This window comes from Schistocerca nitens, unplaced genomic scaffold, assembly GCF_023898315.1.
Source record: "Schistocerca nitens isolate TAMUIC-IGC-003100 unplaced genomic scaffold, iqSchNite1.1 HiC_scaffold_380, whole genome shotgun sequence".
In the NCBI taxonomy this organism is placed as follows: domain Eukaryota; kingdom Metazoa; phylum Arthropoda; class Insecta; order Orthoptera; family Acrididae; genus Schistocerca; species Schistocerca nitens.
In genome coordinates this window covers 7,737,157-7,757,174 of record NW_026045914.1, presented here as the reverse complement: position 1 = coordinate 7,757,174, position 20,018 = coordinate 7,737,157, and the positions used below count along the sequence as shown (strand labels likewise).

At 41.1% G+C, this 20,018-nt stretch overlaps 1 protein-coding gene across 1 annotated transcript in view; it reads right to left on the bottom strand.

Annotated features, from left to right (window-relative positions):
• Window positions 1-18,437, bottom strand: part of LOC126230344 (insoluble matrix shell protein 4-like) — a 36,990-nt gene extending 18,553 nt beyond the window's left edge. Inside the window, exons 1-3 of the mRNA XM_049942402.1 lie at window positions 18,377-18,437; window positions 18,102-18,223; window positions 16,194-16,433 (exon numbers count right to left, since the gene is read on the bottom strand). Of these exons, the coding sequence (XP_049798359.1) occupies window positions 16,194-16,433; window positions 18,102-18,223; window positions 18,377-18,437 (423 nt within the window). The remainder of the gene's footprint in view (window positions 1-16,193; window positions 16,434-18,101; window positions 18,224-18,376) is intronic.
• Between the last annotated feature and the right edge of the window lie 1,581 nt (window positions 18,438-20,018).

The window sequence follows — 20,018 nt, the reverse complement described above, 5'->3', positions numbered from 1 at the left end:
GTTGAGAACAGGAGTGTGCGGTTTTGAGAAACTGCTCAGCCATTGCAACCAGGACTGCGGAGAGTGAGGGGTGGCCATGGGGCAAGACACATGAGCCCCACCTAAAAATATAGCAAACCAATTTTATTAGCATTGTAATGTAAGTGGAGTGGCTCCAAATGTTTGTATAAGTTAAACGTGCGTGCGTGCATGCGTTTTTTTCTCATGCCACCACTTGGTAGCTTGGTAAACCCCCCCCCCCCCTCTGGGGGCTCGCCATTCCTTGGTGGGTTCATTCTTAGCTACCATGGGGACCCAGGCTTTGCAGCACATTTTCCCTTTTGTGTTGTATGTCAATCATCTTACTGTTCTTTTTCCCCTTGGGGAACATGTCTGTGGTATTCTTGGGAATGTCCGGCATTCTGTCACTGATGTACAAACAATCTCACCTTTGTTTTCCGCTCCATTTTCCTTTCTCTGTTTCCCTTCTCTCTTTCCTCCGATTCTGCGTTCGAGGGTCCTTTTTTTTCTCTTCTTGCACCCTGTGTGATCCTAAAGGCTGGCCCATGCATCTGTGCATAACAGGTAACTGGGTGACTCATAATTTCCAGCCCCGTGTTGACAGGTCGGATTCTCTCATTCCTCCTGCTGTAGGCCAGTCTCAGGGTGGGGTGTGTGCTTGAGCAGTAAACATTCCAAATTGCCATACATTCCAAACCCGATGTGCTGCTACCAATGTCATCATTTTAACCACTCTAGAACATCTTGTCAACACCCAGCCACATGTCACCTGTGGTAGGGATGCGCACGAGGGCGATTGTCCACCTCCATCTCCCTGCTGTATCAACTGCAAATGCGGCCATGCGAATTCATCTTAGGAGTGACCAGTGTATCTTGGTGTGCATGTTGTTCAAGAGATCCAGTTAAAGGAAAAGGTGCCTTATCCAGTTACTGGGTAGTCACAAACCCTGTGTTCTCCTGTCTGGCATCTATTTCTGTTTTTGTTACCCCTTACTCCATGAAAGACGTGGCCAGGCAGACATACAACCTCCAATTCAACTCTGAGGACATGAAATTGCCCAGTGTCAAGGTAGCATCGCCATCCCTCCGTCCTGCTTTGCAAGAAACTGTCAAACTCTTGCCTCAAGGGCCCAAGCAACCAGCTACACAACTGGTAGGCCGGAAAGGCCAGAAGGAGTACTCCCATGAAGACTTACTCCGTCCCTCCAGCCAAACAACACTTGAATCATCAACTGGGAGGGCTCGAAGAAGTCCTCCAAAGGCAAACAGTCCTGCTTTTGCCACCCTGAAGATCCTCTTTGATGGTGTCGGCACGTAATACCTTAGCCTGGCCAGCCTCCATGATGCCGATGTTCACTAAAAACTGTTTTTCGGCACTGGACTCCACAGACTGCCTGCACAAGCGATCTGATGTTTCTGTCTGACTCCATGGAGCAGGATCCTCCTGTGTCTGCACTCTGTAGTAGCACCTCTTCCTAGGCTGTCACTCAGCATCTGCCGAGGTGACACCCAAACGTCTGTTCATCATGACTGTTCTCCAATGAAACATTCACCAGCTTCGGTCCCACAATGAGGATTTGCGACTGCTTTTAGTGTTGAAGCACCCCTTCCATGTTTTCATCAAATATCTGGAAATTCTAGCTAACAATTCAGTTCTCTACAGTTCAAGAGTTGATCAAAGTACTTTCTTAGTAATTTACAGGTGTGGTTATTGCTTGGACCTATTTTACCATTTTCATCTGTGATGTAAATACATTGAAGCATGGCAGCCCTTTTTGAATAAAACCATGACTGTATGTATGAGAGCATTTTTTCTGCTGTAGTACACAGTGATTCTTTTTTATCACTAATTATGATACTCGTGTCATCTGCAAATAGTAGAATTTTGGCTGAGCTGTCTGGAGCCTGTATGTCATTGATATAAATTAGAAATAACAATGGGCCCAGAGTGCTGCCCTGAGGAAAACTTATTTAAATTTGTTTTGGTTCAGATATGGGTTTAAAATTGTGAAGATTGTTGGATGACCTCAGCTCAACAACTTGTGACCTGTTTTACAGATAGGATTCAAACCAATTTTTAACGGTACCCCTGATGCATATTGCTTAAAGTTTCCCTAGTAATATTAAATTTTCACAGTATTGAAGGCTTTGGCTAAATCTAGATTAATTCCAACAACCTGTTTATTTGACTAAAAATTTCTTACTATTTCTGTGCAATATGGCTGTTTCTGTAATGTGCCCTGCTCGAAAACCATGTTGACTGTTATTTATTAGTTTGTTTTTCTAGATATTTTGAAACCCTGATTTTCATTCATTCCTCAAGTATTTTGGAGAAGGATGGAAGGAGATATATAGGTTGGTAATTTTCTATATTATGTCTGTCACCATTTTTGTATAGAGGTATCACTTTAGAGATTTTAAGTTTATCCGGAAATATCTCTTCATTAAGGGACAAGTTTGCTATGTGCACTATAGGTTTGACAACACATGGAGCAATTTTCTTAATTATTGATACAGGTACATCATTCAAACCAGAGGACAATTTGGATTTCAAGCATTTAATGACTTTTAGAACTTCATGCTCGTCTGTTGGGATTGCCATCATGCTGGTATTTACCATTGGAGACATCACTGTTAGATGTTGCTTAAATTTACTGCTTAAAGTAAGGGGAATATTAACAAAATAATTGTTTACATTGATTGCCATGGCATTTTTCCTATGGGGATATTTTCATTATTTTTAAGATGGATTTCCTGTTCTTTAGTTTGACCCAATTTTTTTTTTCTTTTACCACATCATTCTGGACTTGTTACTAGCCTGCCTTATTAATCTATAATTACTTAATAATTTTGCTTTTGATATTACTTTGCGGTAAGTCTGTATGTTCTCACATACTCAACAAACTACTGATCATGACATGTTTTTAACTTTAAACTTAGTAATTTCATGGTTTCACTTGATGTTTTAATTCCGGGTGTACTCCAGGTCCCTTTGGATCCAGATGATCTGTAACTCAAAAGCTTTTTTTGGAAGCACATTTCAAAGTATGCCATAAAAGTGGAATCAAATGTATTGTAAGCATCATTTGTGTTTGTTTGTGCCAAGACCTCTGGCCAAACTGCATTTTTAACATTATTTTTGAACTGATTACAATTTTCAGTAGAGAAAAATCGTTTGTACTCCTTTTTATTTTCCCCTCCTTGAGAGTTGCAGTGAGATTAAAGGTTAGTGCATTATGATCTGATAATACTATATTCACATTTGTAACTGCAACTTCATGTGTGACCACATTTGAGAAGATGTAATTTATTAGGCTTTCACTGGAATCTGTTGTTCTAGTGGGAGCTGATATGTGGGGAAACAAGTTGAAGCTTTTAGTATGTCTAAAAACTTGTATTTTACTGAACTCTGGACCAATAGATTAATATTAAAGTCACCACAAAAATTATGGTAGAGTTCTCATTTGAGAAAAATGTCGAGCATTTCTTCCAAATTGTTAAGAGAGACTTCAGTATTTCCAGATGGTGATCTGTAAATTGCTGCAACAATTACTTTCTTTTCTATGATTAATGGTTTAGCCTCATATCTTAACTTAAATTTAAGCTTGGGATTTAGATAAATGCATACACCACCACCTTTGACATTTTGCCTATAGTACTGACTGGCAAGTTTATAATATGTGTGACTAAAAGGACTTAAACTATATCTGTACATTGTATAAGGCTCAGTCACAACTTCTGTGCATGGCTATGACAGGTGGTGTGGGCAGCCTATCAAGTTAGGCTGTGGCCTCCTGATCTCACATTTTGTGCTCGCTTACTCAGTTGTGCAGAACTCTGACACTTGTCTCACTCCTCTGTCAGCACAGCTTCCCTTTCACGTCGTTTGTCTCCTAACACTGCAGTCAGGTGTCATGTGGTGTAACTATTTAATGCAATGATGTATTATATTCTGTACCTTATCTTCTATACTTCTTCTCAAACTCTGTTATAATTACTTTAAAATTCAAAATTGATGCCTTTGATGCATCACATTTTTATAAATAACTTACTATGTCACTTTTGACTTAACAAATTATTTATTCCCTTCATCATCACACTCTTGAACTACACTAAAAGATCACCTTCATTCAGTATAAAAGAGACACTCACAATAATTTTGAAGGTTCCTCTTCTGTGTCTCACAACATACATCAGTTGTTGAAATAACTCCTTTGGCAGCCTATGGCTTTACAGGACAGTGTGGTGACCCCACAGAATACTTATTTTCACACATGTAGTTTGTCACCCAAAGCTGCTGTGATAGCTGTACAGTGCTGAAGGTGCATATTGTCCCCTGATGTAAGTCACCACACACAAAATAGAAATAACACTAATGAACAATATCTGTACGTTTATGTTTGACATGTTGTTTTCTATTGCTCTTTTCATGATGTGTACACAACACTTCTTTCAAAATGGCATTCACTGATAAGAAGTCATTGATATGTGCATCTCTCCTCTGGAGTGGTACGTACAAGCACAGTCTGTGAACATGGTGCCCAGTGAACACAGTCCAAAGTTTTTTAAATTTTTTTTCCCATATGCCATGAATGTGGATTTCTTTTCGTAACTATGGCTTCTGAGATTGGTTATAGCCTCAGTACATCATTGTTCATGATAAAAGTCGCAAATTTACCCTCAATTGCAGCCATAATTAAAGAGCATGTCACTAAAGTGAACATAAAGTACTTGAAAGATGTTTTCCTCTCTGTGTATGCAATAGTATCCAGTGCAGAACCGCAGCAGCTGCGGACACCGGAGGCTGGACCCAGTACTGGGGCTGGGGACATACGTGCAGCGAAGTCACCTGGTGAGTAAGAGTAAATTTACACGTAATTGTAGCCTTAACTAAAGCAGTACATAAAGTACTTAAAAGACGTTTTACTCTTTGTGTGTACAATAGTAGGCAGTGCAGAACAACAGCGGCTACGGTCACCAGAGGCTGGACCCAGTACTGGGGACATAGGTGCAGCGAAGTCACCTGGTGAGTAAAAGTAAGAGCCCACTGTGGGAGGCTTACATTCCTGCTCTGTACACTAGAGAATCAAATGTATCTGGACACCTATTAGTGGACATTAAGATTTTGTGTTCTCCTTTATGAGGACTTGAACTCTTCTGGGGACACTTTGACATTTCGAAATCTCTGTGGGTGGATGCCACCCCATTCTTCCTTGATAGCTGATAGCCGACAAGGTAGAAGTGTTGGACACAGGGTATGGAGTGAAAATGCCATTTATAACTAATCCCTAAGACGATCCATTGCTTTCAGGTTGGAACATCGGCAGGCAAGCCGCCTTCAGGAATGCCACTGGTTATAAGCCTTTGCCTAACAATGCTGATCCATCAGAAGTACAAGTGTTGAGCTGATCAAATCGGTCGTTGTCTGTGAACTGTTCCTCTGCTGTTTATAGTACACAATACTGTCAAATATGTACTTACCCTTCTGCATTTATCATATCCTGAAGTACAATAAGGGGAGAACAAGTTAAAGAGGAGAAATTGCATATTGTTACACTGCCTGCTCTGCACTGCATTGTTGGCAGTAGAGGTAATGGCGGATAATGTTCACTTAGTAGTCACCACATCCAAATTCTTCAGTCAGATACCCACGGAGTATAGCACTGTTTGTCACTCCAAATCTCGTTTCCACACATCCACTCACCAGCAGTCATAGGTTTTTATGCTACAGTCAGTGTGACTTTATGTTGAACAGAAATATGTTGTTTCCAGAAGCTGCTCGGCCATTGTAACCAGTTTTTCTAACTCCCTGTACACAGCCATTTCCTTAGCGGGCTCCTAGCAGCACTTCAAAACTGAAGAGTGACTGCAGCAGCTAACTGCAAGCTGGTTTTTACTATTTCCTACCACAATGATAGAAGCACTTGTCCATCAGCATACTGTGTGTGCCTGGACTTCATGTAGCATTGGTTGTTCCTTCACATTTTCACTTAACTGTCACATCATTGACAGCTGACTTGGGCAAGTTTGGAAGGGCTGAAATGCATTCCTGTGTTAATTATTCAGGTGTAATGCAAAGAAAAGTCCATGTTCAGTGTACTCAGATCCCTGACTGATGAATTCTGCTTACAAAACACTATTACCTGCCACTTCCTATAATATATATGACGGTAGTATCTGTTCCCGAAAGAACAATTACCGTGGATAACCATGCAGCTTTGCTAGAAATGAAATGATAATTAAATGGATGGAGCGTCTGCCATGTAAGCAGGAGATCCCGGGTTAGAGTCCCGGTCGGGGCACACATTTTCAACATTACCCCAATGAAGTACATCACCGCCTGTTTCCAGCTAGGGTGCCCATTTAATTATCATTTCACTTCCTATAATAGTAGCTCCACCTCTCATTGAATTAAAGTGCTCAGTTGCCCGTTACATAAGGGTGCCCAGGTATTTTGATTGGATATTGTGTTTATAGTTCTTATCTATGTGATTTCTGCAACCCATTAGTCAGTCCACCATACACAATTGAATTAGAATCCAGAAATCACAATATATTTTATTATATTTATGTTTTTGAATATTGAGGACTTTGATTTGGGGCGAGTATTTACTGACTTACAGAAATACAAAGTTTGCCTATATAGCTGTGGAAATATGTGTGCTGAGAATTACTGGGAGGGAAAAGGAAACAGAAAAACAGACAGGGAACAGGCAGGAGGTGGAGACGTAGTGGGGAGGTAGTGGAGATGAGTGATACATGTAGTCATGGAGTGAGTGACAGATAGGATAAGACAATTACATGCTCCTATCCTAGAGAGGTGAGTGGGGGGAACATTGAGGTGACAGTCTGGTGAGAGGCATTGAGTGGATATCAGGCTACATGGACTAAAAGCTGCAATGCCTGTAGCTTGAGACCAGAATACCAGGAGAAGCCAGGGAAGAGGCTTAATCAAACAGTGGGACTCCAATGAATGAATGATGTGAGTAGAAGAAACTGAGGATGATTTGTATTTCAAAACTGAACATTTTTGTACAACCTATTAGGGTAGTAACTTAAATGGAAATATTGGGGTGTGAATCTAGTTTATAAATGGTCATAGCTGATGCGTTCAGCACTACCATAAGTTATTTGATACTAACATTTTCAGGGGCTCCCTTAATCTTTCTGTGTTCAATCAGACATAAAGGTGCTGCCAAAATGTTTGTTTCAGAATCTGCACAACCATAGGAATGTCCCATTTCATTGTGTACTGTGATCTGTTATTCAGTTTATGTACAATTAGCACCCAGAAGCTGACAGGTGATGCTAGAATGTGTTTTTTTCTTTGTTGGTAACGAAGTGAGTACAGTATGTTTTGTGGAAGGAGCTTCCTATCTTTGGCTTAGTTGTGGATGGCAACGACAGTGTAGATATTATTTATCTTTGTTACATTATTTGCTAGGTATATACTATTTGACATATATTTTCACTGATAACTCATTCGTGAAGAAAACTGATGTCTGTGTCTTGTAACTAAAATTAATGCATGTCTTTATTAATGAAAATCATATCAAAATCGTGACTGTAGTTGGAAATCTACCACCACAAATGTACAGATACTGTTCTTTTGATGTACTGTTTTTCTTCTTTCTCATGAGATAGTGTACTTGGAGACATTTGTTTTCTTTTCCTTATTTTGTCTCGAATGTCTCAGTAGTTTCTTGGAATTAATTGTTTACAATTATTTATGGAGCTGTCTTTTGAATTATGGGTAGGGTGGTTATGAAGAATCCAGTCAGCAGAAATAAGGTTTCTATGATCTACTTTATAACATATGAAAGCTGATCACCTCTGAAATGAAGGTGCTGGGAGTGTATAGTAGAGTGGAAACAACTGAAGCACGTGGGATGAATGTGTCAATACTTTTGGAGAGAATGGCTGATAATACAGTATCACTTCCTGTTCACTAGATTTGTCTCTGGTGCCAGTACCTTTGTTCATAAAATATTTCCCATCAAGACTTTCACTACAGTTTGATCCCAGACCAATCTGTTAGTCTTTCTGCCTCACCTCTCTGCAGGGAGTCCAGCAGGGAGCTGCCTTGCCTCATCTGCCGCCCACACTCGTGGTCATATGTCCCACCTAATGTGGATGATCCATGCACAAGGAGAGAGATGTGCTCAGATAGCCATGAACATTAGAACTTCATTGCAACACAGAAAGCACATGATAATGTTGGGCAAGTGAAACAGCTTCCTAGTGCAAGCAACATAAAAATACTCCTGAAATGCTGTAAGGTTGTCACTAATATGAGCTAAGCTGAGCACTGCAAGCTGCACTGATGATGTCCTAGATTCCAATGTTGCTGTGCTCAGAGGAAAAGTTTTCACTGTAACAGCAGCCAAAAGTATGAACTGTCATCCCCATGGAGGAGATGGCAGTGCCATCCATGAGGCACACACCTGGAAGAAAAATACAGAAATTGGGCCAAGACATCAGTAAGGAGGGATGATGATGTGGAATGGTGCAGGCAGAAAGATACCAGGATGAAAGAAAGAAGTGGCACAAGGCATTTGAACACGGACCAAAACCATTCAAACACTATGCAGAAGCACTTGAACACAGAGATGATGGCTACCTAATGGATCACAAGACACTGGTAAAAAGCTTCCGGAGACAAAAAAGAAATTATAAAAGCACAAGAAGAAAGATGTTCCTGAGTGGACAAGAGGAAGAGAGTTTCATTGCGACACAGATGGTACATGCCAACATGAAGCAAATGAAACAACTTTCTGACGAAGGCAAGGTAGAGAATGCCCTGATGCATGAAAAGATTGCCACTAATATGAAAACTATTCTTGAAGCTTCCAGTTGAGCACTCTGTCTGTAACAACTGACAAACACTGCTGTAGGTTGCACTGGCAATGCCAATATTGTGGGCTGCATTCTTATTAATATAGTCATGCATTCCAAAGTAGATAGTTGATGTCGAGTCTGGAACTTGGGTTGGCTGGTGAGCCACTGTACATTCCCCTACAAAGGCTATGTAGTGGAGAAATACTGTTAAGTTGTCCAGTGTTGCATGGCTCCAGGGTGGAAACCATGCAGTGGCTGTCATTGGCAAGTTCTGCTGCACTGAGGGTGAGTTTCAGTTTCAAGCCTGTTAAGATGCCAGCAACTGACATACCTCTGTTGTGTGGCATAAGGCAGGATTGTAAACCACCAGCCAGATGCTACACCACCCACTTCCACCTCATTCCTATTATGTCTCCTAATCCATCCTGTTCCCATATGCATCAGATTTTCTTTCTGTCTCACCTCTACAAAAAATCCACCTGAGAAATAATCTGCCTCACCTGCCACTCATTCTTCTCACTACTTGTACCCATCTGTAAGTAAAGAAAGGAGTGTTACATTGAATGTGTTTGATGTGGCATTATTACTGCACAAACAGCAAAAATGTGGTAAGTGATAAACATTTTTGCTATTATTTTCTGTGGGGTATCTGTGAGAGAAATTCATGTTAATTTAAAATTATTGGTGAAGTTTTCTGCAAAACACTAAGTGCTCTCATTGCCAAATACTGGATGAATATAATGTCTGTACATGAATGCAATTAGTGAAGGTGCATAAACAAGCTTACACACAGTTCCTAAATGTTAAATGTGACACAGTGTGTTAACTGTGTAACATAAGATTGTATGTTTTATTAAGCAGATAACTACAGGATTTTAAATTTTAAAATTTGATCAATAATTATGTGAAATGATGACAATAAACATTTATTTGTCCCTGCCAGTCTTCAGATAGCCAGCGTGCAACTGGAATAAAGTTCTGGCTTTCTGGAATATTGATGGTTGTTTATAATTGAGTAGATTAGATGCTCAATTATACACTGATCCGTAGGTTTCCTAAAAGATAGAAACAGTTGATTCTGTTCTTTATCAGGTCATGTTGAAACAAACTTAGTTTTTTCACTAGTTTGTTTTACTTGTGCAGATAAAGTATTTTTTATATTAACAAGCAAATTCTTTTTTTGTCAATCAGGCCCTGTTGAGGAGGAAGGCACGCGTCCCATCGCTCAGGTGAGTGAAAGTAGCGGCAGCATGTATGAGACTGGCAGTGCAAGTGTGATTTTCACCAGTAGCATATAAAGTTTGGTTGTGTGGCATGTAATGAACCCCACACTGCTTCCTGGCTTCCTCCCAGGGTGAGGACATATTTCATCAGCTCAGGGCTTTGAACCGTTAAAATACTTCCTCCGCTTCTGAGCTACTCTGCACACTACCCACTTGCTTAATCAAATAAACTCCTTTATTAATATCCTATTCATCTCCATTTCAGTCTCACTGCGTCTCCCATGGCAGTCTGTTTCCTGACATCACAAACTTTGCAACTTCTTTTGCACTGTTAACTGAAATGCTATCTCAAGTCTAAATTACCTGCTAAATGACGCAAAAAATATCTCAAAGACCACTCATACACTGGCTCTTAATTTAAAACAAGTAACTCTCTTTAATTATTGTCAAGTCATGTGTCATTGGTTAGTGTACAGAATCTTACTGACAGCTCAACTTCATCTTCGTTCTCCTGATGTAATGGCAGTTGTCATGATGCTGACAGTTCTAGGGGGAAGGCACATTGCTGAACAAGAAAGAGACAGCAAGGAGTAAACCCATGGACTGGTTGTTTGTGTTGCCATCATCATTTGTGAAAGTGGCATGGCTGGACCATGTAAAATTTGGGAATTCGTGTGGATGCTGATAACCACGCCATTGAGTGCCCCCTAACCAGGTATCATCATCATCATCATCATGATAGAATAAAACACTGAAATCATCATGAACTGTGAAGAACGATAAACTAATTATCGTTATATCACCCTGCAGAAATGCTGCATCAATCTCCACTAGATTTTGTGTGTTGTGGTTGGCAGGTGTTACTAGAGGAGGCCAAAATGCATGCATTTTAACTCACGCAGGCTGGCGTGAGGTCTGGAACAGGACAAGGAAATTAGAATTTATAAATACGGACATAGCTGGTGGAATACTTAACTTTAATCCATTAATGATGAACGTCTGTCTTGACGGTACATGATTCACAATATCAATAGTAACTGATATGGGCGCCTTGCTAGGTCGTAGCAGATGAGGTAGCTGAAGGCTATGCTAAACTATCGTCTCGGCAAATGAGAGCGTATTTTGTCAGTGAACCATCACTACAAAGATGGTTGTACAACTGGGGCGAGTGCTAGGAAGTCTCTGTAGACCTGCCGTGTGGTGGCGCTCGGTCTGCAATCACTGATAGTGGCGACACGCTGGTCCGACGTATACTACCGGACCGCGGATGATTTAAAGGCTACCACCTAGCAAGTGTGGTGTCTGGCGGTGAAACCACATTATGCACAACAGAGAAGGGTATAAAAGTTTAAAGCCACCATTTGAATTTAAAAAAAAATCACTTTGTTGTGGTGACCATTGTTCATCGGTACTATAGACATTGTGAGATGTACACCTTTACCAAAGCGATGTGTTACACCATAGTTGATACTCATTAAACATGACAATAAATATTCCTTAAAATCGACACTTACCACTTACTGTTGTCTAAAATGCTTACTGATTGCAGTTGGGAACTGAGATTTCCCCATTTTTGAGCAAATATCACAAACACAAATGACAGGTACTCGCAATCGCAAACACGTTTCAAAGTACCTTTCTAGAATGATATCAGACTCATTCTCCTCCATACATTCATGGCCTGTCAAACTTCCTAAACTCTTCTGAAAATACTTTCCTGCTTGTGAAATAACTACCAAGTGAACTACTTTGAGAGGTATACTTGTCATAGTGTTTGTTATGTTTGACATGTGTTGATTAGTAATTCAATAAAACTACCTTAGTGTACTTAGGCACGTGCATCACAAATTGTGCAGTGTGATTTCAAAGTAAGTGTTTAGTTACTTTTGTCGTTAGGGATTTGCTTTCAGTAATATTAATATAGGTCTCTGGTATATTAAACAGAATCGAATGATCATTCTTGTGATCTTTCCGATCTTGCATTGACTTACTTGCCAGCTCCCATGACCATGGCAAACAGTCCTTTATCCAGTAAGTGGTTTCTTTTTCATACATCTTGTTGTTTAGGACCAATATGTGGCACAAATCTTAAAGGTCATGGAATGTGTCAGATAAAATAAAATGTTTAAGAAACCAAAAAAGAGGAGCCATAAGTTTATGTAAATGCAGTCAAGAATGTAACACAGGAATGGCCGCTGAGGTGCCACCTCTCCATTTCTTCCCTCCTCCTCTTTCCTAATCATGACATTATTCCAATGGAATATTGGTGGCCTTCAATCCAAAAAGATGACTTGCGGCTGCTCTTGGAATCACAGCCTCTGCTAGTTCTCTGCCTGCAGGAAACAAAATTGCATCCTCAAGACTGATTTGAGCTTTTGTATTTCTTCCCAGTCTGCTTTGACTCCCTCTCTCCAAAGATGGCATTCCATATCGTAGGAGGAGAGAGGGGAGTCATGCTGCTCATATGGAAGGACGTTCAAAGTCAACCCTTCTCCCTGACTACCCAGCTTGAAGCTATTCCTGTCCGCATTTTACTTCCTCTCCTGAACTTTTCCATATGTACTGTTTACATCCCTCAGTCATTTGGTGTCATGGACACTCTTCTTCCAGCTTACTGGCCAACTCCCTCACCCCTTTCTGCTGCTCGTTGACTGTAATGCACACCATTCCCTTTGGAAATCTCCCAGAACCTGACAGAGAGGTGCCCTCTAGGCTGAACTTCTCAAGTCACCTTAACCTCATTTGCCTTATTGTGGGAGTACCCATCTTCCTTTTATACTACATGCACTGCTACCAATATCTGGAAATCTCCTGCACTGCCCAATTTGCCCATCATCTCATCACTGTCTCTAGTATGTACTCGAGCAACCATTTACCATTTGCTATCCATTTTCTGACTCCTACCCCACATATATGCACACCCAAATGGCAACTTTCTAGGGATGACTAGAGATTTACTGTTCCCTGGCACCCTTTGAGTAACATAATTTCTCCAGTTGTGATGCCAGGTAGAATATCTTACAAATGCTATCATTACCACCACACAATATTCCATTCTCGCACTTCATCTTTACTGTGCCATGTCCCAGTGCCTTGATTGACTGAGCTGTGTTGTGACTCAACTCACATGCAGAGATGTGTTCTCCATGTTTTTAACCATCATTCTATGATGGCAAACTGCATTCATTATGAACAGTTGCATGCACAGTGTCGTTGCACCCTTCAGGATAGCAAAAATCTAGCTAGATTTCCTTAACTAGTTCTTCTAACAGTTCCAGTACCTCATCTGTTGCATGGGCCCTGCAGGACCAAGATCCATTGGGCTGCTATTCTGTGGAGATTTCAAGCTCCACCCACTATCATTCTGCCGTCCTCCACCAGAAACAAGTGGAGGAGGCTTGGGTAGTACCCTTATTTTGGCAGATTAGCGAGTGCTACAAGCTGCATTTAGTATGAGGGGGCGAGAACTTGCTCTCACTTTATATCGATCCTCCAACACAGTGCTGGACGATGTCTGCATTCAGATGTTGCTAAACCTTTCTTTTGTGGGCAAGCACTTGCTCTTTCTTATGTACAACTGCATCTGGGCAGAGGGCGCAGTTTGCCAAGATGCCAGCATAAAGACACTGTCATTCCCTTACCCTTACCCATACCCAAGCCCAGTAAGGAAAAATACCTTCCTTCTAGTTACTGCCCCATTTCTCCCACAAGCTGTGTTTGCAAACTGATGAAACATGTAATTCATGCCTGGCTGGTATAGTGACTAGAGTGTGGCAATTCACTGACCATTGCACCGTGCGGATTTTGAGCAGGCCGTCCTGCAGCTGACCATCTCATCACTTTGTCAACTTTTGTCGCGTATGGTTTTCTGTGGATATATCAGACATTGGCAGTGTTTTTAAATTTGCAGAAAGCCTAAAACACCTTCTGAAGGATGGGTATTCTTGATCTCTCTACATGTGGCACTTCTGAGGCCACATGCCACATGTCCTTCAGGTATTTTTAAAGTATTGATTTTTCAAGGAATGTTGGTACTGCCTTGTCAGAAACCTTTACCAGGAAGTTGGTGTGCCTCAGGGTACTGTTTTGAGTGTGACCCTCTTTGCTATTGCCTTTAACCTTATGATGTCCTGTCTCCTGCAGGTCATCTCCAGCAGTCTACTGTTGTCCACCCCTACACTGTTACCGTCCCACACCCTGTCCCAGCCTCCTCCTTACCCCCACATGATTGCCTGTCTCATCATGTGCAACTGCTCGCAGCCTGGCTTCAGCTGCCAGACAGTGTGTTCACATGTGTGAGAGTTGCATTTGCGTGAGTATGTGAGTGTATGTTATCTATATATAACAGAGGCCTTGTTCACTGAGAGCTCACTTTCTTACAGTTTTTTTGTTGCGCCTGTGTGCCTTCCTTGGTATTGTTAAATTCATTTCTGAACAGCCATTAAAGCTCTAATGAATGGGCAGGCAGCATTATCAAATTAGTTAAGCAACATTACTGGGTCAGCTACTTGTCAGAGAATATTAACTATAATCTATTAGATCTATTATGAACTACCAGAAAAAAGAATGCCAACAATTAAAAGCTTCCAGATGCATTTGAACTCGGATGCTGGCATCTTAAGTACTCACTTATGTGCCTTTACTGATGTAGATGTAGAATGGGTGCCAAGTTTGATATAGCTATCTGAACACAAACCAGACCTCATGGCAAAGAATAGAAACAGTAAAACTAATGATTCACAGTATCATCCAGTTGCAGGCCTAGGTAAGCCACGTGTTGCAACAAAACTTTTCATCACATTCCATCAGATCTCATCTGTCACATGTGCCAAACTATAACTTCACTTTCCATTACAGTGCTTGTGTATAGTCCAGCACAATATCAACATTGTGAAGTGCACTTCCACAAACATTTGTACAGCAAAAAAGAGATCAAATTTCTTCACGGGGTTTACAATACTATTCAGGTTTTCATCACACGATGTTTGTCTTGTATGGGAGTCCTAGTGTACTGCGTATCGTGCTCGAAAAAGGGAACAGGGAGAAGGGGAAGATAAGGAAGATGATGGCGAGGTGAGTTGCAGTCTTGTGTTAGACCATCATAGCAACAATAGTTGCGGGCACAGATCAGTGGAAGATGTCATGGAAGGCCTTAGAACATAACTGAGACCCTAATTACTAGTAATAGACATAAGAAATAAATGAATACACCTTTGGTTGTCATTACCCATGCCCTGGCTGCAACTCAAACCATTAATGTTTGCTTGACTGTGATATTCCTGCGGTGCTGCTTGTGAGTGGATGACTGTAACTGAGGTATTGTCAGAGGTGTTAGTCATCAGAAATGGCATATTAGTCCAATGCTGATTTCTCTCTAAATGTCAAAAATGTTTAAGGAAATTTTGTTCAAATATGTGGCCTGTCCACAGTGTAAGCTGTGCAAGGTTAAGCAAACGTCCGCAGTATGCGGATAATTTGACTTTCCATCCATGCATGTCACATATCTGGCAGAGTCATGAATTTCTATGTATCCTGTGTTGACATGACAAATATTAAGGGGTAGTAACGTGCATTTTTAAAGCTATACAAATTCACCTCAAGGGTGACTATGGGAATGTAAGTTGCCTGAGTATTGGGAACTTTGGATAAAATATCAATCTGTGTGATTGATGAATCTTTGGAATGTCAGAAGTCTACCCCTACTGTAAACAGAATTTTAAAGAATTTTGTTGAAGGAGGCACTATCAGCAGAATGCCTGGCTCAAGATACTGAACACACAGCAGGATGACACATAGCTTGCATGTAAGAGCCAACTAATCCCTCCCCTAGATATGAAGCAGTTGTAGTGAGTGACCAAATTCCCAGTTCCAATGATGCAGTTCACTGAGGGCCAAGGAAAGCTGTACTGCACTCACAATGATCGACTATAAAACAGGAAATCAGTGAGGAAATGTTACACTGGCTGGCAGCCACAAAGCTCCAACTGAATGCAGTGTGGAAAAATGTATTTTTCACAGATAAGGTGTCTTCCCAAGACCAAACAGTAGTTCAACAGCCGCGAGGGTCCAGACATAATGGGGAATAAGTGGTGACAACAAGTAGTACTAGCCGATTGTCAGTTTCCTGGGGGCGTTGGTTTCCCCGTTGGGGGCGTTGGTTTCCCCGTTGGGGGCGTTGGTTTCCCCGTTGGGGGCGTTGGTTTCCCCGTTGGGGGCGTTGGTTTCCCCGTTGGGGGCGTTGGTTTCCCCGTTGGGGGCGTTGGTTTCCCCGTTGGGGGCGTTGGTTTCCCCGTTGGGGGCGTTGGTTTCCCCGTTGGGGGCGTTGGTTTCCCCGTTGGGGGCGTTGGTTTCCCCGTTGGGGGCGTCAGATTTCTGTGAGAGGAGCAGGAATGCTTCCTCAGTAGCAGGCCGTATGCCCATATTTTGAAGAAAGTGGTGCTGCATTTAGTGTGAATGCTATATTGTGGAGGGTAATTAATGCTTCAGGAATAATTTTCACTTGTGTATAGGTCCGCTCATTCAACTGCAGCTGTCCAACATAGACATTAATGTAATGGACTGCCTGTGAGAGACTGCTCACATGAGCACAATGGAAATTATGTGTAAGTAGCATGAACACACTGAGAACTGGCTATGAAACACACCATTTATAGCTGATGCACTTTTGGACTGCTTTCTTTGAAGCCTCGGTGGGGTTGCTTCTTCTGACAAATGGGTCCAATGCCTCACAGGTTCAGTGCCAGGGTGCATGAATGAAGTCAGAAATAATGGGGCATTCTGAATAAAATGTTACGGACTGAGAACATTTTACTTTCTTTCCTTGTTCTGCTGTGCAGTGTTCTGTCAGTGAGAGCCAGCACAAAATCTCTTGGTGACGGAAAAAATCAAAGATGAGAGAAGGAAATTTGAGCTAGTTCTAGTTGGCATTATCCTTGTACCTGAAATAAATTTATTTTAATTTAATATTTTGAGTATTACATTCTCTTTACTTGCTATCTGCCCACATACATGAAATGAATAAATCAAGAGTGCCCCTTTTTAGGGCTATTTTTTGTTATGTCAAATTCATCTCTCTCCCACTCTATTGCCACCCATCAGACTCGACGAAAAATGTGCAAAATATATCTTCTGTTTCTCTCTCTCTCTCTCTCTCTCTCTCTCTCTCTCTCTCACACACACACACACACACACACACACACACACACACATAGACAAATTACAAATTGGAAAGTCTCTCGTGACCAAATAAGAAAACAGTGCAGTAGGATAATTTGTAGTTTCTAAATGGTGTTTATTTATAGAAATTGGTCTGTATGCTGCATTTATTTGATGGAGTACATGTGTTTCCTCATGCTGTATGTAGAATAAGAAACAATATGACATTTAATTTCTGTTGGACAAAACGTGTTTATTTCTTGTCTGAATCCTGGGCTACAGCAATGAACTTTGACCAGAGATTGTTCTTCCTTCATGTAATGGAGGAAAAATACGACTGTGGACACTGCATCATGTAATTTCCCCATTCATCCTCCACAGCCTGACTAAACACAGCTTTGTTAGAGGCCATCTGATCTCGACTGGCGGTCATTTGTCCCAATCAGTGCTACCTAACAATAACAAGACTGTGCACTCTATTTCCTTACTAAATCACAATCTGTCTTACATCACTGCACCCTTCAGTAAGAGTGATAGATTTGGTGAGTGGGAAGTAACTATACTGCCACTCATCTCAGACACTTCATACTTGCAGAACTGAAGTGCGAAAGGAGGGAGGTAGGGCAGGTGGGAGGGAAGTCAGTATGGAAGTGATGTAGCAGAAAATCGGTTTGTAAAGTAAGCACCACTTGGTATTGGCTCATACTCACCCACTTTATGGACTGCAGTTGTTGTTGTTGTTGTCAGTCCGAAGGGGGTTTGATGCAGTTCTCCACTCTGGTCTACCTTGTGCAAGCAGCCTTGGCTCTCATTAACCATTATTAAATTCATTATCATGTGTTTAAATCTGGTAGGAGGCATACAGTAATGATTGTAACACAGTACCACATGGAATGACTTCAGTGCAGTCACCGCCACCAACTTCGGTGCAAATGACTGGTCAGAGAATTCTGTACTGCCATCACAGAGTGAATAAAAGTACTTGTTTCTCATGAGGTACTGCAGTGCTGGAAGTTAAGCCGCATCCTGTTAGCAGCTGACACAAGCTGAGTGGACCAAAATCCATTTAGTTCACTTTCAGAGGACTAATTCCAGACCACTGCTGTAGCCCCTCAATGAGCTATGGACATTTGTGGACGTGTTTAGTCAGATGTTTTTACCTATTTTTCCAGTTTTTGTTTCCATTTTAATTTCTTGTATTTTCTTTGTTTTGACTGCCATTGGGACCCTAGTTGTTGGGCTGCCCCTGTCCAATTATGCTCCTGCTCAATTCACTAGTCGACAAAAAATTCTTATTTACAGTTTTCTCTTTATTGGATGTGTTCACATTGTGTTGCTGCTGTCATAATGTCAGCATCCATCCCTGTTAGCCATGACCACAGAGATATGCATGGCCAAAATACAAAGTTGCTTCAAAATTGTCCACAGCAACTGCTCTAACAGCTTCCCAATTAAATGCTCGAATATACCAAAATGGGATAATGATGCGTTGCCTGTAGTTCTGTCAAACTGTGCTCTTACAGATTACTTTAAAGACTTCAGTTTTGAAATTTCCTTTCCCCTCCAAGTGATGTAGGACTTGCCTTATGCTTGTCAAGGAATCCAAATTTACATTGCAGTTGGATTTTGTGTAAATGTTACATTAGTTTCTTGTAAAAGTTGTAACAGCAGTCCCTGAAAGGAATGCCTGATGTTAAGTCATTAGTACTGAGTACCACACTTGTTGATGATAGTTTTGTTGGTTAAGCTGTGTATCCAAATCGGCATATAGTTCCTTTAGTTGCTGGATATAAAATTTTCCAATTGTTTAAACTCCCACACCTTTATGCTGGTTCTTCATGCAGTCATTGTTGCTCTCTGCAGTGTTACTATGAATATGTGCTAGGCTGTTAAAGTATTTGTGATTTATGATGCCATATATCATTGCTACCAATGTCACATAGTACACTTCAAGACACCTACACTATCTTCTTTGTAAATTAGATATACTTTTCTGCATATCACCTTAACACTGTCCACAGTATGAAGTGGCTTCCGCCTAGTCATTCACTATGAAACACACCAGTCTCCCTTGTTCTGTGTGTACAGGTACAAATCAGTGAGGCTGATACACTGATGCCAGTTGCCACTGATACACTGATGCCAGTTGCCACTGATGCACTTTTACAGGAGAATGCCATCAATAGCGATTTGGATGCCTACAGTGCTATATTTCAATCACATTGCAGTCTGCTGTAGCAGTGTGAACAACAAGAGCTATTGAGTGTAGTTTGGGGGCTAGCTGAGCATGTGCTAATCAACACAAAATACATAATTCACATAGAAAATAACTATCCAAACCCGAACCAACAATGTACCTTGAACAAACTGCTTGCATCTGTAAGAAGCTCCCAAACAGGTAGTGTGACTCAATTGAAATGAAAACTTATGTGCTGGCCACGCATGTTAAGTATCTGTGGGCATACCCTCAACACATTAAACTTACTTACCTCTGGGGCAGCTATTAGCATGTTGGAATTCAAAATATGAACTTTGATGAAGAATTACTCTAACACAACAAAACTCTGGAACAGCTTAGTACACCCCTAACTAGACAAAGCTCATAAAATCATAATGTACTGTTGAGGCCAGTGTCCTCCAGTTTTGTAGGTATGCAGTCATTACAGTACTTGCAGATAGTTTAAAGTGTTTCGAACAGGATTCTCGGTATTCATGAGGCCTTTATGGCTTCCTATCAACACCACACTACTAATACAAAAGAAAGTGAGTCACATAGTTGTAAGCTGCCACAACTCTGCTACA